The 25,172-nt window shown below is 53.9% G+C and overlaps 10 protein-coding genes across 10 annotated transcripts; 4 read left to right on the forward strand and 6 right to left on the reverse strand.

Moving 5' to 3' along the window:
• The first annotated feature begins 118 nt into the window (after nt 1–118).
• Nucleotides 119–3,630, forward strand: BU26DRAFT_520408 (uncharacterized protein). Its single transcript, XM_033829283.1, has 5 exons — nt 119–499; nt 551–648; nt 909–2,040; nt 2,103–2,781; nt 2,837–3,630. The coding sequence occupies exons 1-5, from the start codon at nt 350–352 to the stop codon at nt 3,340–3,342; spliced, it is 2,565 nt and encodes an 854-aa protein (XP_033682150.1). The 5' UTR covers nt 119–349; the 3' UTR covers nt 3,343–3,630.
• A 1,484-nt stretch (nt 3,631–5,114) lies between these two features.
• Nucleotides 5,115–5,657, reverse strand: BU26DRAFT_566141 (kinase-like protein; the record flags this gene model as incomplete). The annotated part of the gene is made up of 2 exons (XM_033833476.1): nt 5,115–5,450; nt 5,508–5,657. 2 exons carry the CDS (start codon nt 5,655–5,657, stop codon nt 5,115–5,117), a joined length of 486 nt encoding a protein of 161 aa, XP_033682151.1.
• An 840-nt stretch (nt 5,658–6,497) lies between these two features.
• On the forward strand, nt 6,498–7,373 carry BU26DRAFT_506436 (uncharacterized protein; the record flags this gene model as incomplete). The annotated part of the gene is made up of 2 exons (XM_033826909.1): nt 6,498–7,092; nt 7,237–7,373. 2 exons carry the CDS (start codon nt 6,498–6,500, stop codon nt 7,371–7,373), a joined length of 732 nt encoding a protein of 243 aa, XP_033682152.1.
• Nucleotides 7,374–7,442: 69 nt separating this feature from the next.
• On the reverse strand, nt 7,443–8,633 carry BU26DRAFT_606169 (uncharacterized protein; the record flags this gene model as incomplete). The annotated part of the gene is made up of 3 exons (XM_033835640.1): nt 7,443–7,819; nt 7,879–8,045; nt 8,100–8,633. 3 exons carry the CDS (start codon nt 8,631–8,633, stop codon nt 7,531–7,533), a joined length of 990 nt encoding a protein of 329 aa, XP_033682153.1. The 3' UTR covers nt 7,443–7,530.
• Nucleotides 8,634–8,971: 338 nt separating this feature from the next.
• Nucleotides 8,972–10,585, reverse strand: BU26DRAFT_343020 (uncharacterized protein). The gene is made up of 5 exons (XM_033822336.1): nt 10,562–10,585; nt 9,945–10,512; nt 9,694–9,892; nt 9,105–9,638; nt 8,972–9,050 (listed from the first exon to the last, which is right to left on the reverse strand). The coding sequence occupies exons 2-4, from the start codon at nt 10,332–10,334 to the stop codon at nt 9,331–9,333; spliced, it is 897 nt and encodes a 298-aa protein (XP_033682154.1). The 5' UTR covers nt 10,335–10,512; nt 10,562–10,585; the 3' UTR covers nt 8,972–9,050; nt 9,105–9,330.
• Nucleotides 10,586–11,370: 785 nt separating this feature from the next.
• Nucleotides 11,371–12,963, forward strand: BU26DRAFT_541275 (beta-lactamase/transpeptidase-like protein; the record flags this gene model as incomplete). Its single annotated transcript, XM_033831588.1, has 2 exons — nt 11,371–12,705; nt 12,766–12,963. The coding sequence occupies 2 exons, from the start codon at nt 11,371–11,373 to the stop codon at nt 12,961–12,963; spliced, it is 1,533 nt and encodes a 510-aa protein (XP_033682155.1).
• Nucleotides 12,964–13,505: 542 nt separating this feature from the next.
• Nucleotides 13,506–14,454, reverse strand: BU26DRAFT_551993 (lytic polysaccharide monooxygenase; the record flags this gene model as incomplete). The annotated part of the gene is made up of 2 exons (XM_033832131.1): nt 14,065–14,454; nt 13,506–13,987 (listed from the first exon to the last, which is right to left on the reverse strand). Exons 1-2 carry the CDS (start codon nt 14,369–14,371, stop codon nt 13,506–13,508), a joined length of 789 nt encoding a protein of 262 aa, XP_033682156.1. The 5' UTR covers nt 14,372–14,454.
• Nucleotides 14,455–15,293: 839 nt separating this feature from the next.
• BU26DRAFT_520409 (uncharacterized protein) lies at nt 15,294–20,599 on the reverse strand. The gene is made up of 3 exons (XM_033829284.1): nt 20,392–20,599; nt 15,909–20,340; nt 15,294–15,861 (listed from the first exon to the last, which is right to left on the reverse strand). The coding sequence occupies exons 1-3, from the start codon at nt 20,534–20,536 to the stop codon at nt 15,582–15,584; spliced, it is 4,857 nt and encodes a 1,618-aa protein (XP_033682157.1). The 5' UTR covers nt 20,537–20,599; the 3' UTR covers nt 15,294–15,581.
• Nucleotides 20,600–20,827: 228 nt separating this feature from the next.
• On the reverse strand, nt 20,828–21,804 carry BU26DRAFT_520412 (ADP-ribosylation factor). Its single transcript, XM_033829285.1, has 6 exons — nt 21,729–21,804; nt 21,567–21,677; nt 21,500–21,516; nt 21,308–21,453; nt 21,176–21,256; nt 20,828–21,117 (listed from the first exon to the last, which is right to left on the reverse strand). Exons 1-6 carry the CDS (start codon nt 21,785–21,787, stop codon nt 20,986–20,988), a joined length of 546 nt encoding a protein of 181 aa, XP_033682158.1. The 5' UTR covers nt 21,788–21,804; the 3' UTR covers nt 20,828–20,985.
• Nucleotides 21,805–22,535: 731 nt separating this feature from the next.
• On the forward strand, nt 22,536–25,161 carry BU26DRAFT_506442 (uncharacterized protein; the record flags this gene model as incomplete). The annotated part of the gene is made up of 5 exons (XM_033826910.1): nt 22,536–22,688; nt 22,879–23,417; nt 23,484–24,432; nt 24,500–25,035; nt 25,086–25,161. 5 exons carry the CDS (start codon nt 22,536–22,538, stop codon nt 25,159–25,161), a joined length of 2,253 nt encoding a protein of 750 aa, XP_033682159.1.
• Between the last annotated feature and the right edge of the window lie 11 nt (nt 25,162–25,172).

Below are 25,172 nucleotides of genomic sequence, written 5' to 3' on the forward strand. Positions count from 1 at the left end.
TGGTGGAGGAGCAGTTGAGCAGGCACGAAGTTCAATGACGCCGCACGGACGTCGGGTAAATCTCGGCAGTCGCGGACAAAGAAGGAAGTCGCGAAGCCATTGAGAACAATCGCTCTCACGCCTCCTGCGCGCTCTCTCACCCCGACCTCTGCTGCTCAGTCAACCAGATTAGCGCCGTCGCAACGTCAGGGCTGTCTATCTGCTGGCTATGACATGAACGCTCTCACCTGCTGACAGCCGCGTCCCTTTGCGACTACAACCTGAACAGCTCGCGTAGCTACCACTGTCACCACAGCTGCAGCGACACTTGACCTTACGAACCACACACTGGCCGATTGAAGAAGCAGCCATGGCGACCAAGAGGAAGCTCGCCGCGATGGCGCCCGATGACAGCGACCCCGTGGACCCGTCCGACGAGCTCATGTTCCTGTGTCTTGGAGGCGGCAACGAGGTCGGGCGGTCGTGTCATATCATACAGTACAAGGGCAAGACGGTCATGGTGCGTTGGGATATCGAAAGAGAGAGGGACGGAGATGCTAATGGAGAATAGCTTGATGCTGGCATGCATCCCGCATACGAGGGCCTCTCGGCCATGCCCTTCTACGACGAATTCGATCTTAGCACCGTAGACGTGCTCTTGATCTCACAGTATGTTGCATATTTCCTCTTGCTTGCTGTGGAATCGCGGAGGAAAGGGCATGGCGCATCACTCGCAGTCGGACGTTACGGACATTTATGGCATTGCCTGCCTCAACACCTTGTATATGAGAACCAATGGAATATCATTTGCATCCACCTGTTCGACGCCGGTGATGTGCCTTCACCCCTTCTTCCAGTCCGCATGTACATACAAGGCCTCGCACGTCGTCGATATCGCTCAAGGCTCCTATCGGGCTAATAGTGACCAGTTTCCACGTTGATCACGCAGCTTCGTTGCCCTACGTTCTAGCGAAGACGAACTTCAAGGGCCGGGTCTTCATGACACATCCCACAAAAGCCATTTATAAGTGGCTTATACAAGATTCCGTCCGCGTCGGCAACATCTCGAGCTCGTCCGAGACCAAGGTCCAAATGTATACCGAGCAAGATCACCTCAATACGTTTCCCATGATTGAGGCCATCGACTTCTACACCACACACACCATATCCGGCATTCGAATAACGCCTTACCCTGCGGGCCACGTGTTAGGAGCAGCGATGTTTTTGATCGAAATTGCAGGTTTGAAGATTATGTTCACTGGAGACTACTCAAGAGAGGACGACAGGCATCTGGTTTCCGCATCGGTCCCCAAAGACGTTAAGATCGACGTTCTGATCACGGAGTCTACGTTCGGTATTTCGACACACACACCGCGGTTACAGCGCGAGACCCAGCTTATGAAATCCATAACCGACATTCTCAACCGCGGCGGTCGAGCGCTGCTCCCTGTCTTCGCACTTGGGCGAGCCCAGGAGCTGCTGCTCATTCTCGACGAATACTGGGCCAAACATCCAGAGTACCAGAAGATACCCATCTACTACAACTCGAGTCTAGCGCGGAAATGCATGGTCGTCTACCAGACCTACGTCTCAGCCATGAATGATAACATCAAGCGCTTATTCAGAGAGCGAATGGCCGAAGCCGAGGCCGCCGGTGATGTAGGCAAAGGCGGTCCGTGGGACTTCCGCTTCGTCCGAAGTCTGAAATCCCTGGAGCGCTTCGATGATGTAGGAGGATGCGTCATGTTGGCATCCCCTGGTATGCTGCAGTCTGGCACGTCTCGCGAGCTGCTCGAGCGATGGGCGCCCGATCCACGAAACGGCGTCATCATCACCGGTTACTCCGTCGAAGGCACGATGGCAAAGCAAATCGTGCATGAACCCGAGCAGATACCCGCCATCACCCAACGAGCGACAAACACTGCGCGGCGACCTGGCCAGAAGGAAGGCGAGCAGATTATGATACCCCGACGTTGTAGCGTACAAGAGTTCAGCTTTGCGGCACACGTTGACGGCAAGGAAAACATGGAGTTTGTACAGGAGGTCAATGCACCAGTAGTTGTAAGTTCACTCTTGAGACGAATCGCGATGTGAATGAGAGTTGACTGACCGCCACTCTATAGATACTCGTTCACGGCGAAAAGGGCAACATGACACGCTTGAAATCCAAGCTCCTAAGCTTCAACGCACACCGGGCCGTCCCCGTGAAAATATACTCACCCGCCAACTGCGAAGAACTCCGCGTCCCCTTCAAAACCGACAAGATTGCGAAAGTTGTCGGCAAACTCGCATCTGTCCCGCCGCCTTTACCTCACCCGAAGAAAGAAGGCGCAGAGGACGAACAGGCGGAGGAGGGAGAGGACCAGCCCAACCTCATCACCGGGGTACTAATCCAAAACGACTTCAAAATCAGTCTCATGGCGCCCGAGGATCTGAAGGAGTACGCAGGTCTGACGACCACAACAATCGTGTGTCGGCAGCATCTCACCCTTTCGGCGGCGGGTGTGGATCTCATCCGGTGGGCGCTAGTGGGCACTTTCGGCGCGATCAAAGAGAAGAAGATCACTGACACAGCCGTTGATGGCAAAGAGGTCAACGGAAACGGGCTATACAAGGAAGAAGCGGACGAAGAGATTTCGCGGTCAAGCATGCAGTTCACGGTCATGGACTGCGTGAAGGTGCTTGTTCAGCCAGGCGGGAGAGTAGAGGTCGAGTGGGAAGGCAATGTCATTAATGATGGGATTGCGGATGCTGTGCTCGCGGTTCTCTTCACCGTTGAAAGCAGTCCGGCGGCTGTGAGACGTAAGTATCCACGTATCCTTCATCATCTTATCCATAGTCCTAACGCGTGCCACAGAATCATCACGACAGCACTCACACACGCCGCCACCAAAATTAGACGCAGATACCAAATTCGCCCACCGCTTCAAGCAACCGCATCCCCACCGCACACCCGACCCATCCACGCGCCTCGCACGTCTCTTCCTCTTCCTCGAAGCGCAATTCGGCGAGGACGCCGTCAACCCCATCCAATACCCGCGCAACTCCTCCTCTTTGTCGCCTCTCTCCGCAGCCGGTACCTCTCCCTCCCCACCCACTAACAACGCTCCATCTGATACCTTCTCTGTGGCCACCGCGCCGTCCGTCGACGATGTCAAGCTTTCTCCCACGGATAAAGCTGAGCTCAAGAGGCTGCATAACCTAGGCATCCCGGTCCCGGGTATCGAGATCAAGTTCGACAAGCATGCCGCGCGGGTGTGGCTAGAGAATTTGGAGGTCGAGTGTGCGAGTGGGCCGTTGAAGGCGAGGGTTAAGGCTGTGGTGGAGAGGGCTGTGGAGACGGTGAGTGGGCTGTGGGCTTGAGCTGAGTGGAGAGGCTGGATTATGGAACGTAGTGCGGGAATTACCAGTGGTTGTGGAGGTGACAGTGGTACAGTGTGATATGGCAATGACTTGCGGTGCTCTTCGGGGAGGATAAATGGTGTCAGGGCGTTCAGGCTATTAAGAAAGACAAAGGCAGTACAAGATGCATTGCTGGGGGTTTCCCTGAGCCCGGGTAGTCCCTAGTCTCGGTGTATGCATGCTTTTTGGTAGAATGAATGCATTAGCAGCCGTTCAACATCTTCAGATAGAAAAATCGCTTTTATCTTACGTCCTCCCGTCCTCCGTGTCAACTCAGGCATTTGTGGCCTTGTTACGAGATATAGCGCAGAGATAGGTAGCTTGCCAGAACCAGTGCATTACCAGTACACACTGCGGTCCGGCTTTCCGCTATATTAGTGGGAGAGCTGAAGCCCTTACATAGGGGGGGCATTCCTGCCTGGAAATTCCAGCTTTTTGACTGGCTGGAGCGTGTGGTTGAGGTTGTACGATGTACAATAACCGCGGGGGGGAGGGACGATTAGGCGTCTCTTCTGGTAGGATATTCTCCGGATTTAAGGGCTCGCCGTACAAGTAAGTAAGATTGGCTCAGCGAATATTATACATCCTATTGTACGCACCCGCGAATGCCTCTAGACTAGCTGTTACGAACCTCGTTCTATCTAGAGAATTCCACACCGTGAGAGGGCATGTATGGTGGGGCATGTATGTAGGCCGGGCGAATGCAGGTGTGCACTTTTAAAACTCTTCACGCGGGGGAGTCGTGTTCATACTGGGTGAGTACGCTGCCTAGCGAAGAAGAACGTGGCAGTGAATATTAGCGTAATAGAGAGCAGGAGTCGCCTAATATAGGCTTCTGCAGACCCATACCTTAGGGGGTAATATAGGGGGATATATTACCGTAATAATATTAATGAAGTGCTTGAAATTCGAAAGCAGCCAAAAAGGTGCGGGCTTGAAGACCTGGTAATAAAGGCGTCAGCAGCAATTCTGAACCTATTGCCCGGCTCTCTAAAGGGTTTCAGGGCGCTTGTCGACGTCCAGTTCTCCTACCCTGCTGAGAGTGGGCAAGCCAAGATGTATGGAAGAGGAATATATGAAATTTGTGTTCTAGAAGCACGTGGAGGCGAAGCTGCTCGATCGAGCTGAATTCCCTTTCATACTGCCTCCGTCTACGTTTGAATGAGGTCAGAGAAGGTGGGATCGCTCTTCTTTGTGAGACAGTAGCAGCATGTGTAATCGCGATTCAGACCTATCCAATATAAGATATCTACGAACTCATTTCAGCCTCGCAGTAGAGCACGAAGTTACTGCGGCAGGATCTAATCTGTTCTGCTAGCTCTTCTGCAGAAGGGCGTTTGACAGGGTCCCTGCTGAGCATGTCGGCGATCGTTCCGCACAATGTCTCCACGTAGAAGGATGACCGGCCTTTCAAATCGGTTTGAACCCACTCAATGTGCTCGCGATAAGGTTTTCGTACGGGACCCCACCAAAGGAGCACCTCCGGGATATTCATAGGAAATACTGAGGCGAGCATTTCGAGGAAGACACATCCAAGGGAAAATACGTCTACTTTTCGATTCCGAGTTCCCCAGTCCAGGACTTCAGGAGCGCAGTATACCCGCGTGACAGATCCCGGAGCGCCGTCAGTGGCGGTGTCATCACCCATACAGTGCCTTGATATTCAAAAGTCAGCGGTTCAACGAAAACTTGTGCATGGGATCAGGTACTATACCTAGAGATACCAAAATCTGTTAGAATGGCCATGCCCTGTGGATTAAGATATTACTTGGCTTAATGTCCTTGTGCCTGACAATGCGTCCTTCTTTGTGGATGTAGTCCAGGCAGTGGCTCAGGCAACCAAATGCTTGCTGGATGATCTTTCGATACGCGTCCTTCTCAGGCTCATAGGATGTAAGACATCGATAGAGTTTGAGGAATTCCGCCAGATCCCCACTGTCTGCCACTGGTTGTAAAACGATGGACAGCCTGGTTTCGGTGCTGCATGTCGCATGAACCCGGATAATATGGGGGTGGGGCGCAAGCGCGCGAATGATATCCACCTCGCGGCAGAGCATAGCTCGGATATCCTGGCGGGGTCGCATATTTTGGAACGTTTTTACGGCGTAGAAGCTTCAATCGGTCACGTCTACGACCTTCTCGACGTAGGCATGGCCACCGAAACCAAGGAGGTCCAGCGCCTCGTATGGACTTTCTGCGTCCTTGATTGCCGCATCTTCGCCCTCAAGTATACGTCGCTTTTGCACCGGGATTGAGAGCATCGGCGTTCCGTCCATGGCCACGTTCAATGGGCCACTACTCGAGTGCCTAGGAACAGGGATCTTTGTGTTGCGAGGTGGATGGCTATTTTGCGGAGGGAGGAGGCATCGCTCTCGGACTCAGAGAACGTTGTCTGAGCGTTGGTCAGCATTGAATCTATGATCACGTGTTTCCATCCCATACACACGCCGGCTACGACTGAGGAAAGCCTTGGTATGCCTTTCTCCGAGTTGCAAGATTGGAGTAGCTGACCGGTCGTGGGCCTCGGAGCGTAATTAGGGGGTATTCAAGAACTGACTCCTGCGAGAAACTCGCGTCGACTCAGGCTGCATTCGAGACGGTGAGCGGGAGAGGTGAGAATCAGGAACAGCACAGTGGGAAGGCAGACGATTGAGGGGGCGTTTATGCGCTGGCAAAGTCTGAGGTTGTACAGAATTCCACGCTGATTGGTCAGCCTGCGAGCATCACCGTAGTTCGACCGTCTTGTCGACAAAGCGCAGTGTTCTACTGCGCCAAACCCCATTTATTCCTGGAGGAAAGCAAAATGGAAGCAGCTCTCTCGCTATTGCGCATCGTTGCGTTTAAGACGGAGCTGCCAGACTTGGGCGGTTTATGAATGAAAGTGGGAATGTCATTGAGGGTAGGTATTTCAGGGATTTAAATCAACGACTCTCTACGAAGTAGAAATGTACTTGGTGATAGCAAGGAAAGATGGACTGGATGCGAGCTGGTGTTGATGTTGAAAAGTGGGTTTCCACGTCAAACCCGTTTAGGACAACCAGGGAGCTAGCAAATCTACCACAGTAGTATAATGTACGTGGTAAACTGCATATCCTCCTAAAATCCACCCCGAAATAATGTGCTCTTTTGGAAGCAACACGAGCAATTACAAGAAAGGCAGGCGCGCACGAGTGCAGCGGAGTAACAGCGACGCCTTCTATTTCACCCTTCCCAGAGTCAAACAATGGATTCAGCAACTCCGCGAAGGGTACATGGATGGCACCTACAAACGCAAGAACTACCAACGGTTCAAGGAGACCCTCAGGTGCAACGATGTGCAGCTGCCTGTGGAGTTCCTTGCTCTTGTCGAAGAGATGATCCACGAGTTGCCCCAGGAGCGACCCATTGCCTCGCAGCTTCTTAGTCGCCTGGAGTCGATGAGTAATGCGGTACATGATCGCCACCCTTGGAAGACTTACCAGTGGAAACGCTGCGAGGGGAGGCGCGAGGCGTCAACACCGGCTAATTATTCTATGGAAGCTCAACTGCAGCATTTGGATCCAGCGAAGCCCGTTGGACTCATGTGTACGGTAGTATCCACCCTCGAAATTCACCGTATCTGGGTGGCGCCACTCGCACCTAGACTGTGGACCTGGACCCGGCGGACTACCTGGGTGCAAGATAACAAGGCAGCAGTTATCAGCCAGCTCTGCCTGCGCTTCGTGCTGAAATGTAAGTCTTTCATGTAATTGCATTGCATTATCAATATTCCTGGGAGGGGCACTGATGGCGCTATCCCGAACCCGTTTGAGGTTGCGTCCAGCCACAAAGTCTTGCACTCCTTCAAACCTGACGACCCCACTGTAAGATTATCAGGCTACGTACGGTCTATCATCCATGCGAGAAGAAATATCGTGGCGCCAGGCAAACGCGTCGTCTGTAGAGCCTCGGACATCACACCAACGGAGAAGCATCGCTCCCGGGTACCCGGTAGTGTACTAGAAACATATTAACGCGCGACTGACTTTCCGGGATTCGAAGTATTAAAAGAGGACAAAGTTCAAGGGATATATTAGTTTTACATGTACAAATACGTTTCCAAGGCGAATAGAATCCATACAGCAATGAGAGTAGAGAGGGTGCTCTATGAATGTCTCGACGAACCCGCGATCAGTACCCTCTAGCAACCATGCGAGGAGTGACTAGCCGACATTCCCAGGGCACGATGTAGTCGAAAAGGATTGCTAAATCCCCTGCATATGCATCCGCCTTCCCTGTACCCTCAAAAGCTAGCAAGTCCTTCAACGATGCTTTCGCCTCGTTCTCCAGCTCGATTCCACGCCTGCTATCGGGGTTGCGTTTCCTTAAGATCTGCGAAAGGTAGTACTTCGCTCGCGTGGTGTTGTGCGTCGGCCAAAAAGGCCTATTTTTCATGGCTAGAGTCTTGTTGATTTGCTTCCTACACCTTTTATTAGTTCTCTCTTACGATCAAGGCGTTCGCAAAGCAGAATTACTTACTCGGCATAATCCAAATCCCCGGCGAAAAAGCTGATGATACCCAAATTGGGCCGGGTTTCGAGCGTCCTGATGTTTTCTTTCCCGCACTCCGTCTTGCGGGTCCTTAGCATCTCCTTGTGTTCCTTAATCGCGTTTTCGACGTCGCCGTGTTGGAATAGGATGTTGGCCTAGTCGTACTTGTACAGAACGTTGATCTGCGCACCAGGAGAAGCCTTCTCTACGAGTTCATAACCCTTCTTCGCAAACTCGACTGCCTTGTCCCCTTCGTTTCTGAAGAGATGAACGTACGCCATATGGTTGTAGTACTTCGCATATTCATAGGGAAGCTCGTCCTCGCTTCCCCAGCGCGTGTATTGCGACAAGCATGTTTCGCAATTTCGTTCGACCTCTTCAAAATCGTACAAGTGCTGCAGGCTACATACAAGGTCCGTATAACTGTTGCAAAGCCGAATTTTATCTTCCAACGTGACTGTCGCAGGGGGTATTTGCCCCAAGCAGGTTTCGCGTATTTTCAAACATTTTCGGCGGACGTCGAGGCCTTCCTTCCGTTTGTCGATGTTCATGACGTCAGTGCAGAGGCCTATGATGGTTAACGCATCGCTCCTCAAAGGTGTAGCAGGAAGGGCCCCTTGTTTGTCCAAAACCTCCAGCGCCTTCTTCGAGAGGCTGTAAGCTTCTCGAATCTTGCCGCGATCATAGAGGTCTATTCCGCCAATATCTGCGAGACGCTCTGCGTAGAGAAGTGTTGCTTCCATTGGAGGATACGCTCGATCGAATGCGAACACCATGCTCTGAAGATGAGGTAACACTTTCCTGATCAAGGGTCAGACTTGGGCGTCTGCAACCTGAATCTTTCGCTTGGCTGGGGGAGGGAATAAAGCCTTGGGCGGGGGTAAGATAGAGTGGAGAGCCTCCAAGTATTTCCGAAATGTCTACTGCTGTCTTTCTCTTGGCGTTGTCGGGTTCTAGGGCGGAGAGTTTCAACTGGTACAAGAGGAACTTCGACCCTTCGTCAGGGTCGAATGGCTCCAGGGGAAGCCCGTGGTCTGTCCACGTCGTGGCCTTCTGTGTAGTGACAATTATCGCACTCGGTTGCCGAGACGTGACAGGCCAAAACCTAGAGACCTTTTCCTAGTCCACGGCATTGTCAAAGACTAGGAGCCAGCGATGATCTAAGTAAATGCATCAATCAGGGGACAATAGGCGATCTCCGATGGTATACTAACCTGCCGTTTGAAGCCAATGGAGTATGATCTCGACCTGAGCCTGGTCGACTTCCTCCGTTTTGAAGAGCCCTAGTTTCCTGCCGATCGCACCAAACGTCCTTAGAACCTCCGTCTCCTTCGGCGGGTAGGCGCTCACCCAGAAGACAGCGTCGAAGTATTTCCTGTATTTGTAAGTAAACATAACAGCCATCTCTGTCTTGCCTATGCCTCCTATGCCTTGGATAGCTCACGAGATTGGCTTTGACTCGGTATGATTCTCCACGAGCATCTTATACAACGTGTCAAGCTCCGCCTCACGGCCAAAGAAGTCATTCTTTTCCTGGATGTAGACGGTATGCAGTGGGAAGGTTGGGCCGGGCGCAGTTGAACTATGGCTCTGGGTGTGCGTTAGCTGTTTGCGCATCTGGTCGGCCCTAACGCGCTCTTCTCGGTTTACGGCGTTGTCCCATGCATCGCTATTGCTCTTGGCTTTCCCATTTAGTTTTTTGAGGTCACAGCGAAGGGATGACGAGAACAAGTTGCGAATTGTTTGAGCTGAACGCGGGATGTCAGCGGGTTTCACGTTAGGGGATGGTCTGATAAAACTGACCGAAAGCGTTGCGTGTCATGCTGCGTAAGATGACGATGCAATACTCCAGGTAGTTCTCGTAGATATCACCGAGTATGAACTTGAGCCTTGAGCTCCCTGGGTAGAGATCTATGTCCTTTTGGCAATCGGGCAGGAGCTGTTGTAGGTTGGTGAGCTGTCCAAGGATCTCTTCCGCGTTTTCCGTGGTCTGGCAAGCGCACTAAATAGTCAATTATCAGCAATCGGCCAGCCATGTCTGCTAAATGGCTCACCTGGATGACAGTAAGGATGGAGCCCCAGCAAAGTGATGTCGCATCCTGATCCTGGGTCATTTGACCGATCGCTTGTGAAAAGGACTTGATGTGGCCGAAGTGTGGATAAAGGTATCGATTGAACAGCTTTGTTGCTCCGTTATTCTCATAGTGAGAACAAAGGCGGTCGACAGAGGCTTCAAAAACATCGAAATCTTGGACATCGAGGGCCTCCTGGATGGTGATCAGGGTCGTTGCAGACTGATCTGAACGGCGCTGTTTCCGTCCGAGCCTTTGGAACACAAGGGATAGGTCATCTTTCTTCTTCTTCACGTCCTCCTGCCAGGCTTCTATGGACTCCATGCTGTTGATATAGCACACCTGGGCGGTGGCGCACCTAAGTAGTAGCATACTAAGCGGCGGGACGGCGGTCTAGGACGATATACACAGGGGAAGGGACAAATGCTGGAAAAGAAGGATGTGAACACTAGCCGCGCAGAGTAAAGACAGTTCTGATGGAAGAGCATTTGGCTTAGGACTGAAAAAAAAGTCTGCCTCGCATACGCTTCGCGACGGGAAGCTTATAGCCCTAGAGCCACAATTAGACAAAATAGAAGGAGCTATTTAGGATTGACTACATCTTGTAAATCGTTGCGGTTGAGCCTTGATGGATTTGAGCTGCATGTGGAGAAGTACGCCCCCGCGAAAAGGAGGCGCGGGAAAGAGGCTGTTGGCTACGGCACGGCACGGCGGGACAGACCTGCATCCTGCTATAAAAGTCGAGGTCCTCCTGGAGCACAGGCGGGAGGGAAGGTCACTGCTTAGCCGAAACTAGCACTATGCAGTCGCCGTGATAGAGTTTCAGCGCAGGCCACGTTAGCTACCCCCGCGTTCGTCCCTCATTTATGCCAAGCCTTCTGGTGAGCAATATGCTTGTGCAACCTCACAGGTCTGCTACCTGGCGCCCCTTATCATTGAACGCGTTGCTAAATAACTTAATTCGATGCTGCATGCTTTGTGGCTTTTGCGACGCGTTGCACGTTTGCGCTGATCCACGCAGGGACTGCACTTGCCGGTCGAGGTCTATCCGCCCTGTCGTTCGCTCCAAATTCGCTCTTTTGCACAAACTACTTGCAATGAGTTTCCCGGCTCCGGTAGCGGCCTATGCGGAGATAAGCAACGGGTTTGCATTCTTTGCTGGCTCTGCTCTGACCCCTTCTTCCTTCCCGCTACTTTTCGTTCAAAACACGCCCGTCTGGCTTATGTGCCATTCCAGGAAGCTGGTGTATATCGCCGTTTCCGTTTCCATTCTCACCATTCTGTGGCCACGGAATCCTTTTCTGCGGTTTCGGTGGTGGAAACGGCCGAAGCCTTGTTAGTGCATTAAGTGGTTCCGCTCCTCGAGCCAGCCTAATGAATGGCAGCCACAATCCCCTCCAACGAGACCATGGATTCGGTGCGAGAGCGTATCGCAATCCTCGAGCCCAAGATCGACAAAATCATGAAAATCGGGGGCACCGCCGGCCTCTCACTGGGTGTTCTTCACCACGGAGAGCCAATCTACCTTGCCAACTTCGGCTTTCGAGACATCGAGAAACGCCTAGCACCCGACGCAAACACCATATACTCATGCTGCTCCCTGACCAAGGCATTGACCTCGGCGGCCGTCGGCCTGCTCGTTGAGGATGGCAAGGTCAAATGGGATACACTTCTCACGGAAGTTGTGCCCGAGTGGCATACTAGAGACGACGTGCTACACACACAGACGACGGTCGCTGATTTACTTTCCCATCGCACTGGCATGGCATGGGCAGACAACCTATACATCAGCACCAACAACAACGTTATGATCTCGTCGAAGGATAGCCTTCAATACCTCATCCACCAAGAAGCTCTCCTTCCCTTCCGTGGCCAGTTCGCGTACAATAATCTGGGCTATGAGGTCTCCGGGCACGTCATTCAAAAGCTCACTAGCTCTTACTGGTCCGACATAATACACTCCCAAATCTTGGGTCCGCTTGGAATGCAACGTACTTCCTTCAAGACTCCTCCTCCAGGTACGGACAATGTGGTGGTGGCTCATTGCACCTTGGATGATGGGACACATACACCAGTTGGCGGCGTACGAGCGGGAGATGATCTTTTTGGAGGACCAAGTGGCGGCTTGCAAAGTTCAGTAAATGACCTCCTGAAGCTATATTCCGTTTTCTTCAAGTCATTCAATGATCAGTTCACGCATGGAGGAACAACAACGGAAGGTTCGCCCTTGAAACAAGTCAATCACTTAATGTCGGCTAAGGTTCCGGTAAATCCACCCACCCGAACCGAGACTTCATATGGCTACGGTTGGGCCCGCGTACAACTGGCTGCTACTATGGGAGACATAGGTTGCAATCCTCCATTGATGCCGGATGGTATGCCTGTCGTAGGCAAGGGCATCCCTTCGCAGCTGGTCATCTATCACCAAGGTAGTTTGCCAGGGGCATTGACTGCCACCATGTTGATCCCAGAAACCGAAAGCGCTATCGTTATCTTGACCAACTCCTTGGCCCTCAATGACGTGCCTGACTGGGTCGGACAACTTATCCTGGAGGCATTGCTGGATGCACCCAAGGAATTGCGGAATGACTACATCAAAGCCGCCGAGGTTAGCCGCGCAACAACTCTTAAGTGGTACTCGACCACTACCGAGGAGCTCTTCAAGGAACAAAAGAACGGAATATCTCCCAGGGATTTGTATGAGTACGTTGGAACATACTGGGATCCGGCTCGCGTTTTCAAGGTGGTCGTTACGCTGGAAGAGGGGAAGCTATTTTGGGCGTTCTAAGGTCTTGATACGGAGAAATTTGCTCTGACTCATTACCATGACGACGTATTCACTTGGATCCAGCCTCGGAACGAGCTGGTCAAGCGAGGACGCTGGGTTGATCAAGGTCCCGACTTCTGGAAGGTGGACTTCAGGGCTGACGGGGAGGGTCGGATTGAGAGCTTGTTCTGGGTCTACGATATCGGCGTGCCAGCTGTAGAACACCGTAAATAATGGCTTTCGGTCGGTGGCACCCGTATTTTCTCGGAGATTCTCTGTGCAGTCTCCCCATTCAAGGTTGCGAGGTTGCGGTGCTAACTCTAATGACGGCGAAGGAAAGCACCGAGGCAGAGTGATGTAACCTGCATTCCTATGCGAAGCCAGAAGAGAGAGCGGGTTTAGGCGTTGCGGTCGTAGACTTTGAGACTCTTATAGTCCTCAAACAGGAGCCGTGGCGCTCTTGCTATTCGTGATTTACACCGTCAGCCGTCACTTCCCAATTCCATCAGCGCGACGTGAAGACTCGCTTTCCACGCCGGTCCGCTCCCGAGGTCACCGCTTCTGCTTGTTCGACGATGAGACGATTATGTGCACAATGCATGTTGGTTTACTCGAAACCTTCCTCTCCCGTTACGAAGTCACCGTTAGTACGCATCGCTTCTGAGACTGAGATGCGAACTCCCCCTTTCTTTCGAGTCTCACACAGCACAATAATAGGGCAAAATCAATACACTGCTATGCAAACTTCAGCGCCGTCTTCGGACGAATATTCAATCCTACATCCCCCACGCCCTAGCATGCCCCCTAAACCCCTCCACGGCCCTCCTCGCCATCTTCGTAACCGCCGGCCCCGGAATCGTATACCCGGTAAACTTGCTATACAAATTAAACGTGATCCCCGGATCGCTCGCCTTATAGAAGCTGGTCGCAGGCACACCCTCACTCGCCAGCGTCGCCGTCCCCGAGCCGCCGGAGACCTTGAAGTTCACGCACTGCGGGTAGGCCTGCGCGCCGTTCGCCTGGCCTGCGGCATGCAGGGCGATGATCTCGTGCCGGATGACGTAGTTGCCCGCCGCGAGGGTGGACGGGATCGTGGTCGACCAGGAGAAGTTGTTCTTGACCAGGTCGTCGGTTACCCAGGTGCCCGGGTCGTTGCCGGAGATCCAGGCGCCTTGGTCGAGCTTGATGAATTTTAGGGAGGCCTTGTCGATGGCGCCGCAGTCGCCGTTGCAGGGCGCTATGTAGTCGAAGACGGGGCCTTTGGCAGATATTAGCATTGCAATGCCAAAGATTTCTGTTTGCCTCTGCACGGAAGGGAAGAGGGCGCAGACTTACCCTTGTGAGACACCGGCCATGTGTCCCAGTAAAAGGTCACCTTGCTCCCGGGCTTCACGCTCACATACGCGCCATTGCTCTTCGAGGCCTTGTGGCACACGATGTCCGCCGACTGGAACGCATCCGGGCTCACGAAGCCGTTGTCGAGATTATCGGCCTGCCAGCCAACAGTTGCAGGAATGGGATTCTGGTATTTCAGCGCCGCGTTCCAACCCTGGTACCAGACGCCATCAGCCTGAACGGCAGCGACGTGGCCGTGGGCAGCGGTGAGCGCAGGAAGCGCAGCAGCGAGGAAGTACGACCGCATGGTGAATATCGTCCTGAAAGAAAAAAGGTGCCAAGAGGGCAGATGTACGGGATATTCAAAGGAGCAGTATAAAGCCCACGAGGTGATCTTCGCAACACGTTCTCGCACCTACCAGCAAATCTGCCCCAACCCAGGTTCTCCTCCTCCCTATATATCACTCTCCTGCCGCCTCCCATGCCGCCAAGCGTGCCGCGATCCGAGCAGCCCAAACCCTCCTCTTCAGTTCCTGATATTAAGTGGCCCCCTCGCGACCTGGAGGCCGGAACGCAGTGCACGCCGCAAGAGGAAGGCCTCCAACCAAAGCGTCACTTGACTCGTGGGACTAGAGCGGCCGTGCTTGGTAAAAGCATTGCTCGATAGGCTGGAGGGCGTCGCAGCGCATGAAAGTGAGAAAGAATTAATATGTGGCCGTTGGGCGATGAGCCGAGTTAATATACCGTCGGCTCCAGAGTTTCGTGCGGTCACCACCCGTCTGTCTTATCTGAATGCTGGTAAGCGATTAAGGTCAGGAAAATATGAAACGAACGTTGAATAGAAGAGCGAAATAGAATACGAAGAACGCCGTAGACAGCCATTGCGAGTGCACCTCATAACTGAATGGAAGAAGCGAGGAAAACCACATCGTCAGCCTCGTGTCGATGCGCGACACCCACCGGGTGTTACCTCAGACCCCGTGGGGAACATCCACCGAGACGCGCTCCGCATCCAAAACGGTGCAAAACGGCCCTGTGACATGGCGTCATAACCTTCTCTTCATTGCTCGTGCTGGTAGCGCTAGCTTCCCGACTGTAAATGAGGGTAAATGAATACGGGCCGGCGTACCGGACATAGCTCCATCATGTACCCACGCGGCCTCGCCGACCACCCGAAGCTTGTCATACGGACTAGAAAAGTCGAGAAGAGAAAGAAGAAATTAGTGTAGGTGCCATTCGATGCATTGACGTCGACATATTTTGAATGCCCCATAGGAGCAGGAAACCATGTACCCAAAAATCGACTACCCAATGCGCCAGCGCCTCCACTACCTGTGCCTATAGTGTACACCACAGAAACACCAACAAATCAATCGATAATACATCCAAGAAGCACAAAGGTCGTCCCCATCATTATCACCACATAGAGAACATCGATTTCGTTTCAACATGCCCGTTTCATACCATAGTATGCATGTCGGCCCAACCAAGAAACCAGATACTCAAGGGAAGAACGCTCAACGTCTCGTAGCTTCGATAGCCTTCTCCAAGCCAACAATCCTCAAGCTCTTGCCGCGGCCAAGCTTGCCGCGCATCAGCCCAGCTGCCGGTATGATTGAATCGTCCCAGAAGCGGAACACTGCTTTCATGTCCCTAGGCACACCTTCGAGAACAATCGTGGTGACTGGCATGAATGGTCGGTCTTCTTCGGAAACGGCGAGGATGCCGTAGTCTTGGGCGAACATGAGCGCTGTGGAGAATGCATGAGCTTGGGTGCGTGAAAGCGAGCCAACAATGCTGCATAATATTAGTTAGGTCATATCACCGGATGACCAAAGACTTACATGTATATTTCAAAGAAGGCATCCAGCACATAGATGTACTCAGGCTCCAGATCCCGCTGACAGAAGGGCATAATCTCCACGACCTTGGTCGTCATTCCGGGTGGAAGCGGGGATTTGGGCGTACTGGGCGTCTGTGGCCGTTCAGCGGGTTTGTCTCCAGTCAACGACTGCCACGAGGGGCGGCGCAGCAGCGGGGCAAAGAATGAGCTCACCTGCAGGCTCTGGCCCCATCCGGAAGATTGCTGCTGCTCGATTTTGAACAACCGCGTTCGATACCGGTCGGCCGTGGCTTTGTAGCGCCAATGGTCTGCTGAGCGGGGAATCGCAGGGCCTTTTCCTTCCTGGGGAGGGAAGATATTGAACAGCTCTGGGGGCTCAGAGCCTTCGTCAATCTCGGTAAAGTCGCCAGTGGGAGCGAGATCCATTCCCATCAGACGGGCGCCCGACAGCTCTTCCGCTGAGCATCCGCGACCTTTCCAGAGATATACCTTTCCTGCCTCGGTAGAAATGATGTATGCATATCCTGAGCAGAGACTCTTCAAGGAGAAATCGACTTCGTCAAAAGCGATGTGACCCAGATGTCTACGTCCGCAAAGCATGTACTCCTTCAGGGCTGGGCGCGATCCGCGTCTTGTGATGACAATGCCACCAAGGGCTTCGAAGAAGTTGGGCGTTTCCTTGCCTTGTCGCATCCCCACAACCTTCCCTTGATTTTGCTTTGCGTAATTTCGCGCGAAAACCTGGACGTCCTCTAATGTTGGTTCTGCGACACCGTTACCGGACCAGAGATAGACTTCGGTTGTCCTCGCGCCCTTTGAGTCTCCGAAAATGTGGGTGCAGAGATACATGGAGTCCTGGAATAGGACATGTTCCTCTTGCATAGGAAGGGCCGACAGCTTTCCATCACCTGTTACCTCGTGGATCTGCTTACGAAGCGTCCTAATCTTTCCTGAGGGACCCAAGTCTATCGGTGGATTCTTCAGGATATGGGTTGTGTCAATGTTCTCTGGAAGTTCGCCTGAGGTAACGGGAGCTTCGTCAAAGAACTCCGAGAAGATGCCTTCGGCTTTCTCGGGCATGGGTGACGCTTTGAAGGGCTCAGATTGAGGCCTATCACCGCTCGCCGGTGGAGAGATAGGGAATGGCTTTGCTGAATGAGGCTTGGGCGGGCTTGACTCCCTTGATCTAGAGGCCACAAGCCCACCCAAGCTTCCCAGGCTCCCTAGCCCGAGACCAATGGGCTTGGGTTTTGGTGCTTGAGGCCTTGGCTGCGGTGTCTCAGTTTGTTCGGCTGCTCGGACAAGGCCCGCGTTCTCCAGGGCGGTTTCTTCGTCAGCCTTCGTGGGCAGTTTGATCGGCGACCTAGTCCTTGTCGGGGCAGGCGATGAGGAGGCGGACTGTCGGCCCCACAACGCCGTGGCGCTTTTCACGGAGAACGCCGGCTTTTCCGGAGAAGGCTCACGCTTCGCTGGGGAGACTTCAGTGTTCGGTGCGGAAATTTCTTTAAGGGCTTGCGGCTCCGGTTTAGCAGAAGGGGTGGGTAATGGTCTTGATGACTGCGACGAGGAGACTTTGTTGGACTGTAATGGTGACGGCCTGGGCGCTTCTACGGGATCTGGTATGGAGGACTTTTTCGGTGCGATATTTAGTCCTGCCGAAACCCTTCGGTCGAGCTCTAATGATGCGGGCTTTTTGGGGAGCTCTGGGGACGGTGATTTCTCGAGCTTCCTAGTTAGATCCGGCGACTTCGCTGGCATTGCAGGTTTCTCCTTGAGCGACTCCCTCGCTGGTGTCCTCGCCACTGGAAGTTCCTCTAGGGTTTCGTTAGAAGGTTCAGAACTTGTAAGAATATGCTCGGCTTTGACCAACGGAATAGCGGCAACTGGAGTCACCTTTTCTGGGGCGACCTCACGGGGAGCTGTCTCTGCTTTGGATGCGGCCTGCTTTGCGCCTGGTGCTCGCCTCTTTGGCCCTCGAGCTCTTCCCTTCGTCATGTGTGATAGTTCCGGACCTGGTCCTGGCTTCTCTTCTGCAGGTTTGGAGGTCGTTTCACTTGCGCTTGAACTTGCTGTAGCTGAACTATTAGCTACGGTAGGTGGGCCTCGCGCAAGTATACCGGCAAGAGCAGGATTGAATCGATCCGCAAGCTTGCTAGACCTAATAGGCTCCTTTGACACCAACGGTGACGTAGCTTGGCTGTGTTTCTCCGGTACTACGGGTTTACTCGTTCGAAGGCTCTGTTGCCGGGCGAGCGCTTCGGGTGTAGCTTCCTTCTCCTTCGGGGGTGGAGGCTTCGGCATGCTGTCTGATCGGCCAAGATTTTTCCTTATAGCAATTGCTTCAGGAGTGGCGGATTGCTGGGACGAGCTACCTGTCTTCTTGTGCACAACAGACCCCGTCTCTTGAGCCTTGGCTAGCATCGCTGCCTTCTGGCTTATCAAGCTTTCCTTGAACTCATCGCGGCGAACAGAAGGCTTTGGACCTCCAGTGAAGTTCAATCCTTGCTTCCCACGGAGAATGTTATCCTTGAGGGTATCTGGAGCAACATAGTTCTTCGTCTCGGTCCGTTTGAGCTTTCCGAAGACGCTCTGGAATTCTGGAACCACGTCCTGCTTTGTAGCATCTGATACGTTCTGACGTGACTTGAGATTGGCGCGAAAATCCTTCTTGGGTGGAGTATCCGGCTTAGGTTTTGCTGCGGGCGAAGCAAGCGGTGACTCCTTCGAAGCACGGAGGGTAGATGGTTTTGGCTTCGGTTCGGTTGTGATAGGGACCTCTTTAGAGTCTTCACGATCCTCTTTCGAGGATGGTGAGTCTTTTACTTGTTCCGCTTCGCTTTTGGCAGCAACTGATGGTTTTGGAGATAGCACGGGTTTCGCTTTCGGCAACGGTTGCAACGGCTTTAGATCTTTCTCGGGCTCGGTAGGCTCTTCCTTCTTTGGAGAATCAGACTTGCGGAGACTCACGGGCTTCAGCTGGACGTCCTTGATTGGTGATGATCTCCCAGAGCTTGCGGGATCTGCCGGCGGGCTATGCAGAGGGCTTCCCTTGGCCAGATCAACACTGCCACGTTGCTGTTTAATGCGATTGATCTCAGACATCCAAGCGGGCTGCTGTGGAGGCGGTTGTTTCGGCTTTGGAGACTCTGGTTTATTCAGCGCGCGCTCCAACCAACTCGATTTCGTAGGACTCCATCGCTTCGATGGACTTGGCGGAGAAGTCTCGTCTTGCTGTCGATTGTCCTCGCTGAATGTCGATGCAACAGACTTGCTTCGGCTGTGATGCGGAAGTGGAGGCTTGGCGAACTCTCCTTTCTGTATGCCGTCGGTAGCATCCTTAGTGATTGTGAGGTTGCTGGAGCTAGAGCCGGGACGCGAAGAAGGCTCCATCGAGTTATCTCGACTGAGGCTGCTGGGCCTTGAATCTGCCTTTGATGGCGCACCATACGTGCTCCCCCGGTTGCTCAAGGTGGAGTTCTGTCTGCTCGGACTCTGAGGTACCTGCGCGCTCCATCTCTTATTTACGCTGTCGCTGCGCTTAAGCATCGCGCTTTGCACAAAGCCGCCCATGCCCTTGGTTGGGGATACAGGACGCTCAGTGCGTTCAGGGGATATCCGCCCTTGGGTCGGTGACATTGCGAGACCCCGCGCGGAGCCTGGACGATCCCCGCCATCGATTGAGGACACTTGTTCCGATGGAGGAGCAAACTTTTGCGATTCCAGAACGGGCAGCGGCGACTTGGCTTTGCCAGCCGTCTCAGCATCACCCCCAGACAAAGATGTATTGGACGAGAAGCGGTTGCTCCATGCAGCACTTCCGCGGACAGAGCCGCTTGAGAGGACGCTCTCCGGAGGTGGGCTCGCCGCCTCTGGCTCCGCTGTGGACTCTCGCGACATGCCCGGAAGCTGTCTCCTCCCAGACGCTGAGCCCGCCTCGGAGGTATTTTCCTCCTGGTTCCGCCTGAATGCCGCTGAACCAACCCCTCGGTCCGGTGTCTGTCTGAACCATGAGGGATCTTTTGCCCCCAGCGATTGTGCTATCTGATTGCGCGAAACGGCCGATTCGGGAGAGGAAGGCTCGGGGGTCTCATGCGGCGAGCTAGCAACGATTTTGTCAGCCGAGGATGCTGTGACCGAAATTGGCCGTCGTATGCTGCCTGATTGCGGCCTTCGCTGCCACGAGAGCGTGCCAGAGCGCCCCAACGCGGCAGCGCTGGGTGCAGGCTTTTTCGGCTCATCGTCCTCGAGGGCCTGTGCAGGCGAGCCCGTCAGGCGTTGAAGCGAGTCTTCTCGTGCCGCTTGCTGCGAGGGCGGCTCCATGACCGGCGTAGGCGTGTCCGCAGCCTTTTCCTGTATATTTCGAGGCGTGCCGGCTCCGGAGCGTAGCGATTGCGGTGTGGAAGGCTTGTCGGGAGAGAGCGAACGCGCGCGTTCTGGGTCGGTCAGAGGTTGTCAAATGATGGGGCACAAACAGGGCAGCATACCTGCTCGTCGGGCTAGTCTCTCGCTCCGGCCCTGGATTAGTTCTTCCTCCAGCTTCTTGACCCGCTCAGCGTCCTGCTCGTCGCGCTGATCCTTTAGCTGCTGCACGCGCTGCAGCCACTCCTTGGGGTCCAGCTCCTCGGCCATGTGGACGGTAAACACGCCAGGACGCGGGACAACACAGCAGCGCGCGAGGGTGAAGCACCGCAGGTGAATGTAATCTTGGAAAGACTGGAGCTACCCTCCAAACACACGGACGTTATGTTACTCGACTTTCGGTTACCTCATGCTTGGCCGCCCAGGACCCCGGGAGTTTCAAGATTGCTGAAACGCAGGATCGACGCGGATAATAAACTCGAGCACGCGCTGCAAAACGGGGGGAGGCGTGGAGGGCACACACTAGGGGATGGCAATGGCTGCAATTGAGGTCTTGTTTGTGTTTTCAAACTTCACATGCTGTCTCCACTGTTGGCGCGCTTGTACTGTACACAGTAACTAGGTCGCGCTTTCCATTTTTAGCTTGCTAAGGTCCAGCTGCCCCTTGCAGCCGCGGAACAGCACCACCTAACCTCGAGGGCTTCCACCTCGCGCATGACTTAGTACAAGAAAAGTCGCGCTTTGGCGTCTTGCACCACCCACTGGAGCCCCTCTTGCAGGTTCATGCCCGTCATCGCGCTGCAGGCCATGATGGTCCACTTGTGCGTCTTGATCGAGTCCAGCCGAAGGCCCTGAGCGCTGTTAGCCGGCATGACATCGGGCGCACTCGTCAACACACCCACAACTCACCCTGCGAACGTCGTCCTCCGTCATGGCGCCCGGCACGTCGCTCTTGTTCTTGAACACCAGCAAGCTTGCTCCCATGAGACGCTACAAATTATCAGCCGGTGGTCCCCACGACATCGTTCGAGCTACACACACCTCTTCCTGCAGAAGCCCTTCGAGCTCATGGCGACAATCGTCGATCCGCTCGCGGTCCGTGGCATCAACGACCCAGATAAGAGTGTCCGTCTTCTCGAAGTAGTTCTTCCAATATGTCCGCAGCGTCTTCTGGCCGCCCACGTCCCCTAAGCAGTCAGCATGCAGTCAGTTGCCTAAACGCGCAGTACGTACAGATATTCAGCTTGTACCTTTATACGTTAGCTTCTTTTTTTCAATCATGAATACCCTCACCACGAACCCGTCATATTCGATAGTCTTGATGATGAATCCAAGCGTCGGACTGACGCTGTTTACATCTTCGTTCATGATCCTTTTCACGATAGTTGTCTTTCCCGCATTGTCCAAACCGCTGCTCATCCATTAGCCGGATGTGCTTCCAAAGGCGCAAGAGGAGACACACAGCATGAGTATCCTCATCTCCTTATCTTTTAATCTCGCTTTCCGTAGTATCGATAACATCTTGTAGTGGAGTTGTGGTTGTTCGCATTGCTCCAAGGGCCAGGCGCGAAGCATATGGCACAGTGGCGCAAGTGGCTAATGTAGTACGTAAGCAGATCTGACCAATCAGAGCGAAAGCGTATTGGCCGTATGCCCCATATGCAACGCTGATGCCCCTTTGTAGGCGGGTGTGGTATGGTCACTAAATCTTACGCATGCGCTACGCAGGGTGCCGCAACGACAACGCTCTTTCTAGAGCTCCAGACAGCTCGGGAGCTGGACCCGCATAGTTCCTCAAATTCGCTATACCTACGGGCCGGCGGACGGGGCTGCCAACCAGTCGGGCGACTACTAGTCCCAGAATATCAACATTCAAAGAAGGTGCTAGGGGTTACTGCTTGCGATGGGCTCAAGTATGACCATGCTTGGATATTGTCTACTGAAAATCTATGTGTCTACATCTCCCTGCGGCTGGGATAGGAATACAAAGTCCGAACTCTTATTGTCAGTTGAAATGCCAGACCCCATACTGGATGTCGCTCTTCAGGACCCGAATGCGTCTAGCTTCACTTGTGGGTCGACATGCTGCCCAGGTGAGGTTTGACCGCTCGACAGGTAAGCGGAGTTGCACTGACTTTTACCCAGACTTCTACCCCATCAGACCGCTCCTTCCGTCCCACACTCCCACACTCCCACTTTCCTTCCAAGCCCACCAGAGACGACGCGCCAGTTGTCCTCGGGAGCTTTCCGTAGACTCCGACTTCACATCATGGCCCACTTCGCTCGCGTTCCCCGCGATGCACTCTACACCTCAACCGCAAGCCCTATCGTGGACCTCCCGCAACCAATAGCGCCTGCACCTACGGGCGAAAAGGTCGATACCATGACATGGCAGCAGAAGCAGGATTTCGACATTCTGACCGTAAGTGATAGCGCGGCGGGCCGCTTCTTTGATCTGCATCAATCACTCCGCTCGCACGCCGCCTCTTACGCCCCGCTTGTCACCCTTCTACCCCTCAACTTTCCAAACAGCTTCACTCCCCATCTTTCTTCTCCTCTCCTTTCCTCAACGCTCCGAATCTTAGGCCCGCACCGTCGCTGATAGACAATAGAACTCTGGCAGGCAGCGCCCTTCAAAGAACCGCAAGTGGCAGAAACTGGAACCCGCGTCCGACTATGCGCTCGCCAATAGCACAATAGCTGGCAAGGACAATAAGCGTCATCAGGAGGAGGCCATTGTGCCGCCTATTGCCGAAGTAGGCCCCGACCCACGTGGTTGCGCGCCTGCCTCGCTTCACCAGAACGACTCACCTGCACCTGCCGAGCCATCGCCTCCAGCTTCTGTTCACTCAAACCCCAACGAGAAAACTCGACAGAAACCCACTCCTCTCCCGAAGCATCGTCGACGCAAGCCGAAAGCAGGTGCGAAAATGACCGCAATGGCTCTCCCGAGCGCGTACGTGCCCCCGCATTTGCGCAAGAAGGCGACCACACCGAAGCCGAACGAGCCCAGCGCGGTCGCAAGTGGTTCGAATGGTGCCAAGTCTCAAGGAGCGAGTTCTGCTCAAGCCAGCAAGCCCGGAGCTGCCGGTACGGACACCAACGGTACCAAGTCAGAAGGCAAGAGCCCAGTGCAGGCACAGTCATCTTCGTAAGTCTATTCAGCCCCCTGCCTCACCTTTTGATCGTTGCCAGGTGAAGCTAACAGAATCCGCAGTCAGGCTGCCGACCATAGGCCAAAATCCCCGCCGTCTCCACCATCCACGCCTGTCGACAAGCAGGCAGATGACGGCTGGGTGGGATGGGACCCACCTAAGTCGCACTCACTTGCTCAAGTCCCCAATCGGCAGAATCCGCGATGGCCAGCCCGGGTCGGAAAGCCCACACCATACAAGTGGCCCAAGACTCGGGATCTGAAGGCCCAACCGATTGATGAAGGGAGCGATGGAGGTGTCAGCTTCAAGTCCAATAGCAACGGCGACCCGGATTATGACGTCAAGAAGCTAATGGATTGGAACGGCGACTGGCTGCCGCCACCCGAGACATGGAGCGCTCGGAAGGGCTTCACCGACCGACACTTTGGCGCGGGCATAGAGACGTGGATGAATCGCCAGGACAAGAGCTGCACGGTAGATTTGACGAATGAGTTAGCTTCGTCTGACTACCTGGGCTACAAGGTCGAAGGCGAGTTCGTTTTGAAAGACGGTGAGGTGGTTGCGGACAGATACATCACCAAGGAATTGGCTCCGCGGTCCTGGGTCCCGGTTCAGATTGAGGGAGATGCTCCCCAGCAGTTCTGGCGTGCATTGCCGTCTCGTGCGCCGCCCCCGCTCAGCGACATCGATCTTACCGAGTCGCGACCGTTCTGGGAGGCATATCCGGGCGAGGGTAACAGCTGCTTCCTTCAACCGCACCAAGTGCCCGAGGCCAAGATTGACGAGGCCGACGAAGAAAACCAGATGGCGGGTGTTAAATTGAACGCTACTCAGATGCTCTACAGGATCGAACGCGAGAAACAGAATAAGCAGCGAAAGGCTCATCTCAGACAGAACCGGCCAATCCCCCCGTCGCCCCTTCCGGTTGTTCAGATGCCTGACCGCCGCATCCAGACGGACGTGAACGTCTACTTGCGCCCAGTGGTAGCGGCAGATACGAAAGGAATCAGGGTATGTACATGGCAGGAGTGGGAAAATGTATTCCTTGGATAGCGCGTGCCAGCTAACCAGGACGCAGGATATCTACAACCATTACGTGACTGAGTCTATTAGCGCTCCCGAATTTAGGCCACGCGGGCCCCAACATATCCACGACCGCATCAGGACTATTACGGACGAAGGACTCCCATACATTGTCGCCATTGACAGGAAGAATCAGCACTCAGGGGGTCAGACATTTGGCCACGTCTCGGAGCGCATCATTGGTTTCGCCTACATCGATGACTTCTGCGACAAAGGGAGTATGTATCGGTTCACCTTCGAGCTCGAACTATACGTTCACCCTGCCTATACACGGAAAGGAATAGCTAAGTGCCTCCTCGACCGACTTCTCGAGATGGTCAACACCGGCTATCCCGCGAGGAGTGGCTACAAATGGCTCAACCGAGGCGAGTACCTCAAGCACGGGTCTAGTCGCGTTGTCAAGACCATCAATATGTCCGTCCCGGTCGAACAGGGCAGTGAAGACATGAAGTGGTTGAAGCCCTTCTTGAAGAAGTTTCAGTTCAGGGAGGCTGGGTACCTCAAGACGATGGGATACAAGCAAAACAAAGTGTAAGTCGGTGCTCGTGGTTGGTTCAAAGGCATCAAGCTGATATGTGCAGTGTCGACGTCGCTATCTTCCAACACAACACCACTGAGGCCCCCAACGCCTCCGTGCCCCCTTTCGAGCCTCTCTAAAAGGTAGTCGG

Source organism: Trematosphaeria pertusa (assembly GCF_010094035.1).
Source record: "Trematosphaeria pertusa strain CBS 122368 unplaced genomic scaffold BU26scaffold_9, whole genome shotgun sequence".
NCBI lineage: Eukaryota > Fungi > Ascomycota > Dothideomycetes > Pleosporales > Trematosphaeriaceae > Trematosphaeria > Trematosphaeria pertusa.

What these genes read in the sequence shown, in the direction of transcription:
- BU26DRAFT_343020 (XM_033822336.1), bottom strand. Translation starts at nt 10,334, where the DNA reads ATGCTACTACTTAGGTGCGCCACCGCCCAGGTGTGCTATATCAACAGC. An exon ending in CCATCCTTACTGTCATCCAG is followed by an intron (nt 9,893 to 9,944) that starts GTGAGCCATTTA and finishes TTGACTATTTAG; the next exon opens with TGCGCTTGCCAGACCACGGA. An exon ending in CATGACACGCAACGCTTTCG is followed by an intron (nt 9,639 to 9,693) that starts GTCAGTTTTATC and finishes TCCCGCGTTCAG; the next exon opens with CTCAAACAATTCGCAACTTG.
- BU26DRAFT_520412 (XM_033829285.1), bottom strand. Translation starts at nt 21,787, where the DNA reads ATGTTATCGATACTACGGAAAGCGAGATTAAAAGATAAGGAGATGAGG. An exon ending in GAGATGAGGATACTCATGCT is followed by an intron (nt 21,678 to 21,728) that starts GTGTGTCTCCTC and finishes ATGGATGAGCAG; the next exon opens with CGGTTTGGACAATGCGGGAA. An exon ending in CGGAGGACGACGTTCGCAGG is followed by an intron (nt 21,118 to 21,175) that starts GTGAGTTGTGGG and finishes AACAGCGCTCAG; the next exon opens with GGCCTTCGGCTGGACTCGAT.
- BU26DRAFT_520408 (XM_033829283.1), top strand. Translation starts at nt 350, where the DNA reads ATGGCGACCAAGAGGAAGCTCGCCGCGATGGCGCCCGATGACAGCGAC. An exon ending in ACAAGGGCAAGACGGTCATG is followed by an intron (nt 500 to 550) that starts GTGCGTTGGGAT and finishes AATGGAGAATAG; the next exon opens with CTTGATGCTGGCATGCATCC. An exon ending in CAGTCCGGCGGCTGTGAGAC is followed by an intron (nt 2,782 to 2,836) that starts GTAAGTATCCAC and finishes CGCGTGCCACAG; the next exon opens with AATCATCACGACAGCACTCA.
- BU26DRAFT_520409 (XM_033829284.1), bottom strand. Translation starts at nt 20,536, where the DNA reads ATGGCCGAGGAGCTGGACCCCAAGGAGTGGCTGCAGCGCGTGCAGCAG. An exon ending in GAGACTAGCCCGACGAGCAG is followed by an intron (nt 20,341 to 20,391) that starts GTATGCTGCCCT and finishes TGACCGACCCAG; the next exon opens with AACGCGCGCGTTCGCTCTCT. An exon ending in GCCTTCTTTGAAATATACAT is followed by an intron (nt 15,862 to 15,908) that starts GTAAGTCTTTGG and finishes AATATTATGCAG; the next exon opens with CATTGTTGGCTCGCTTTCAC.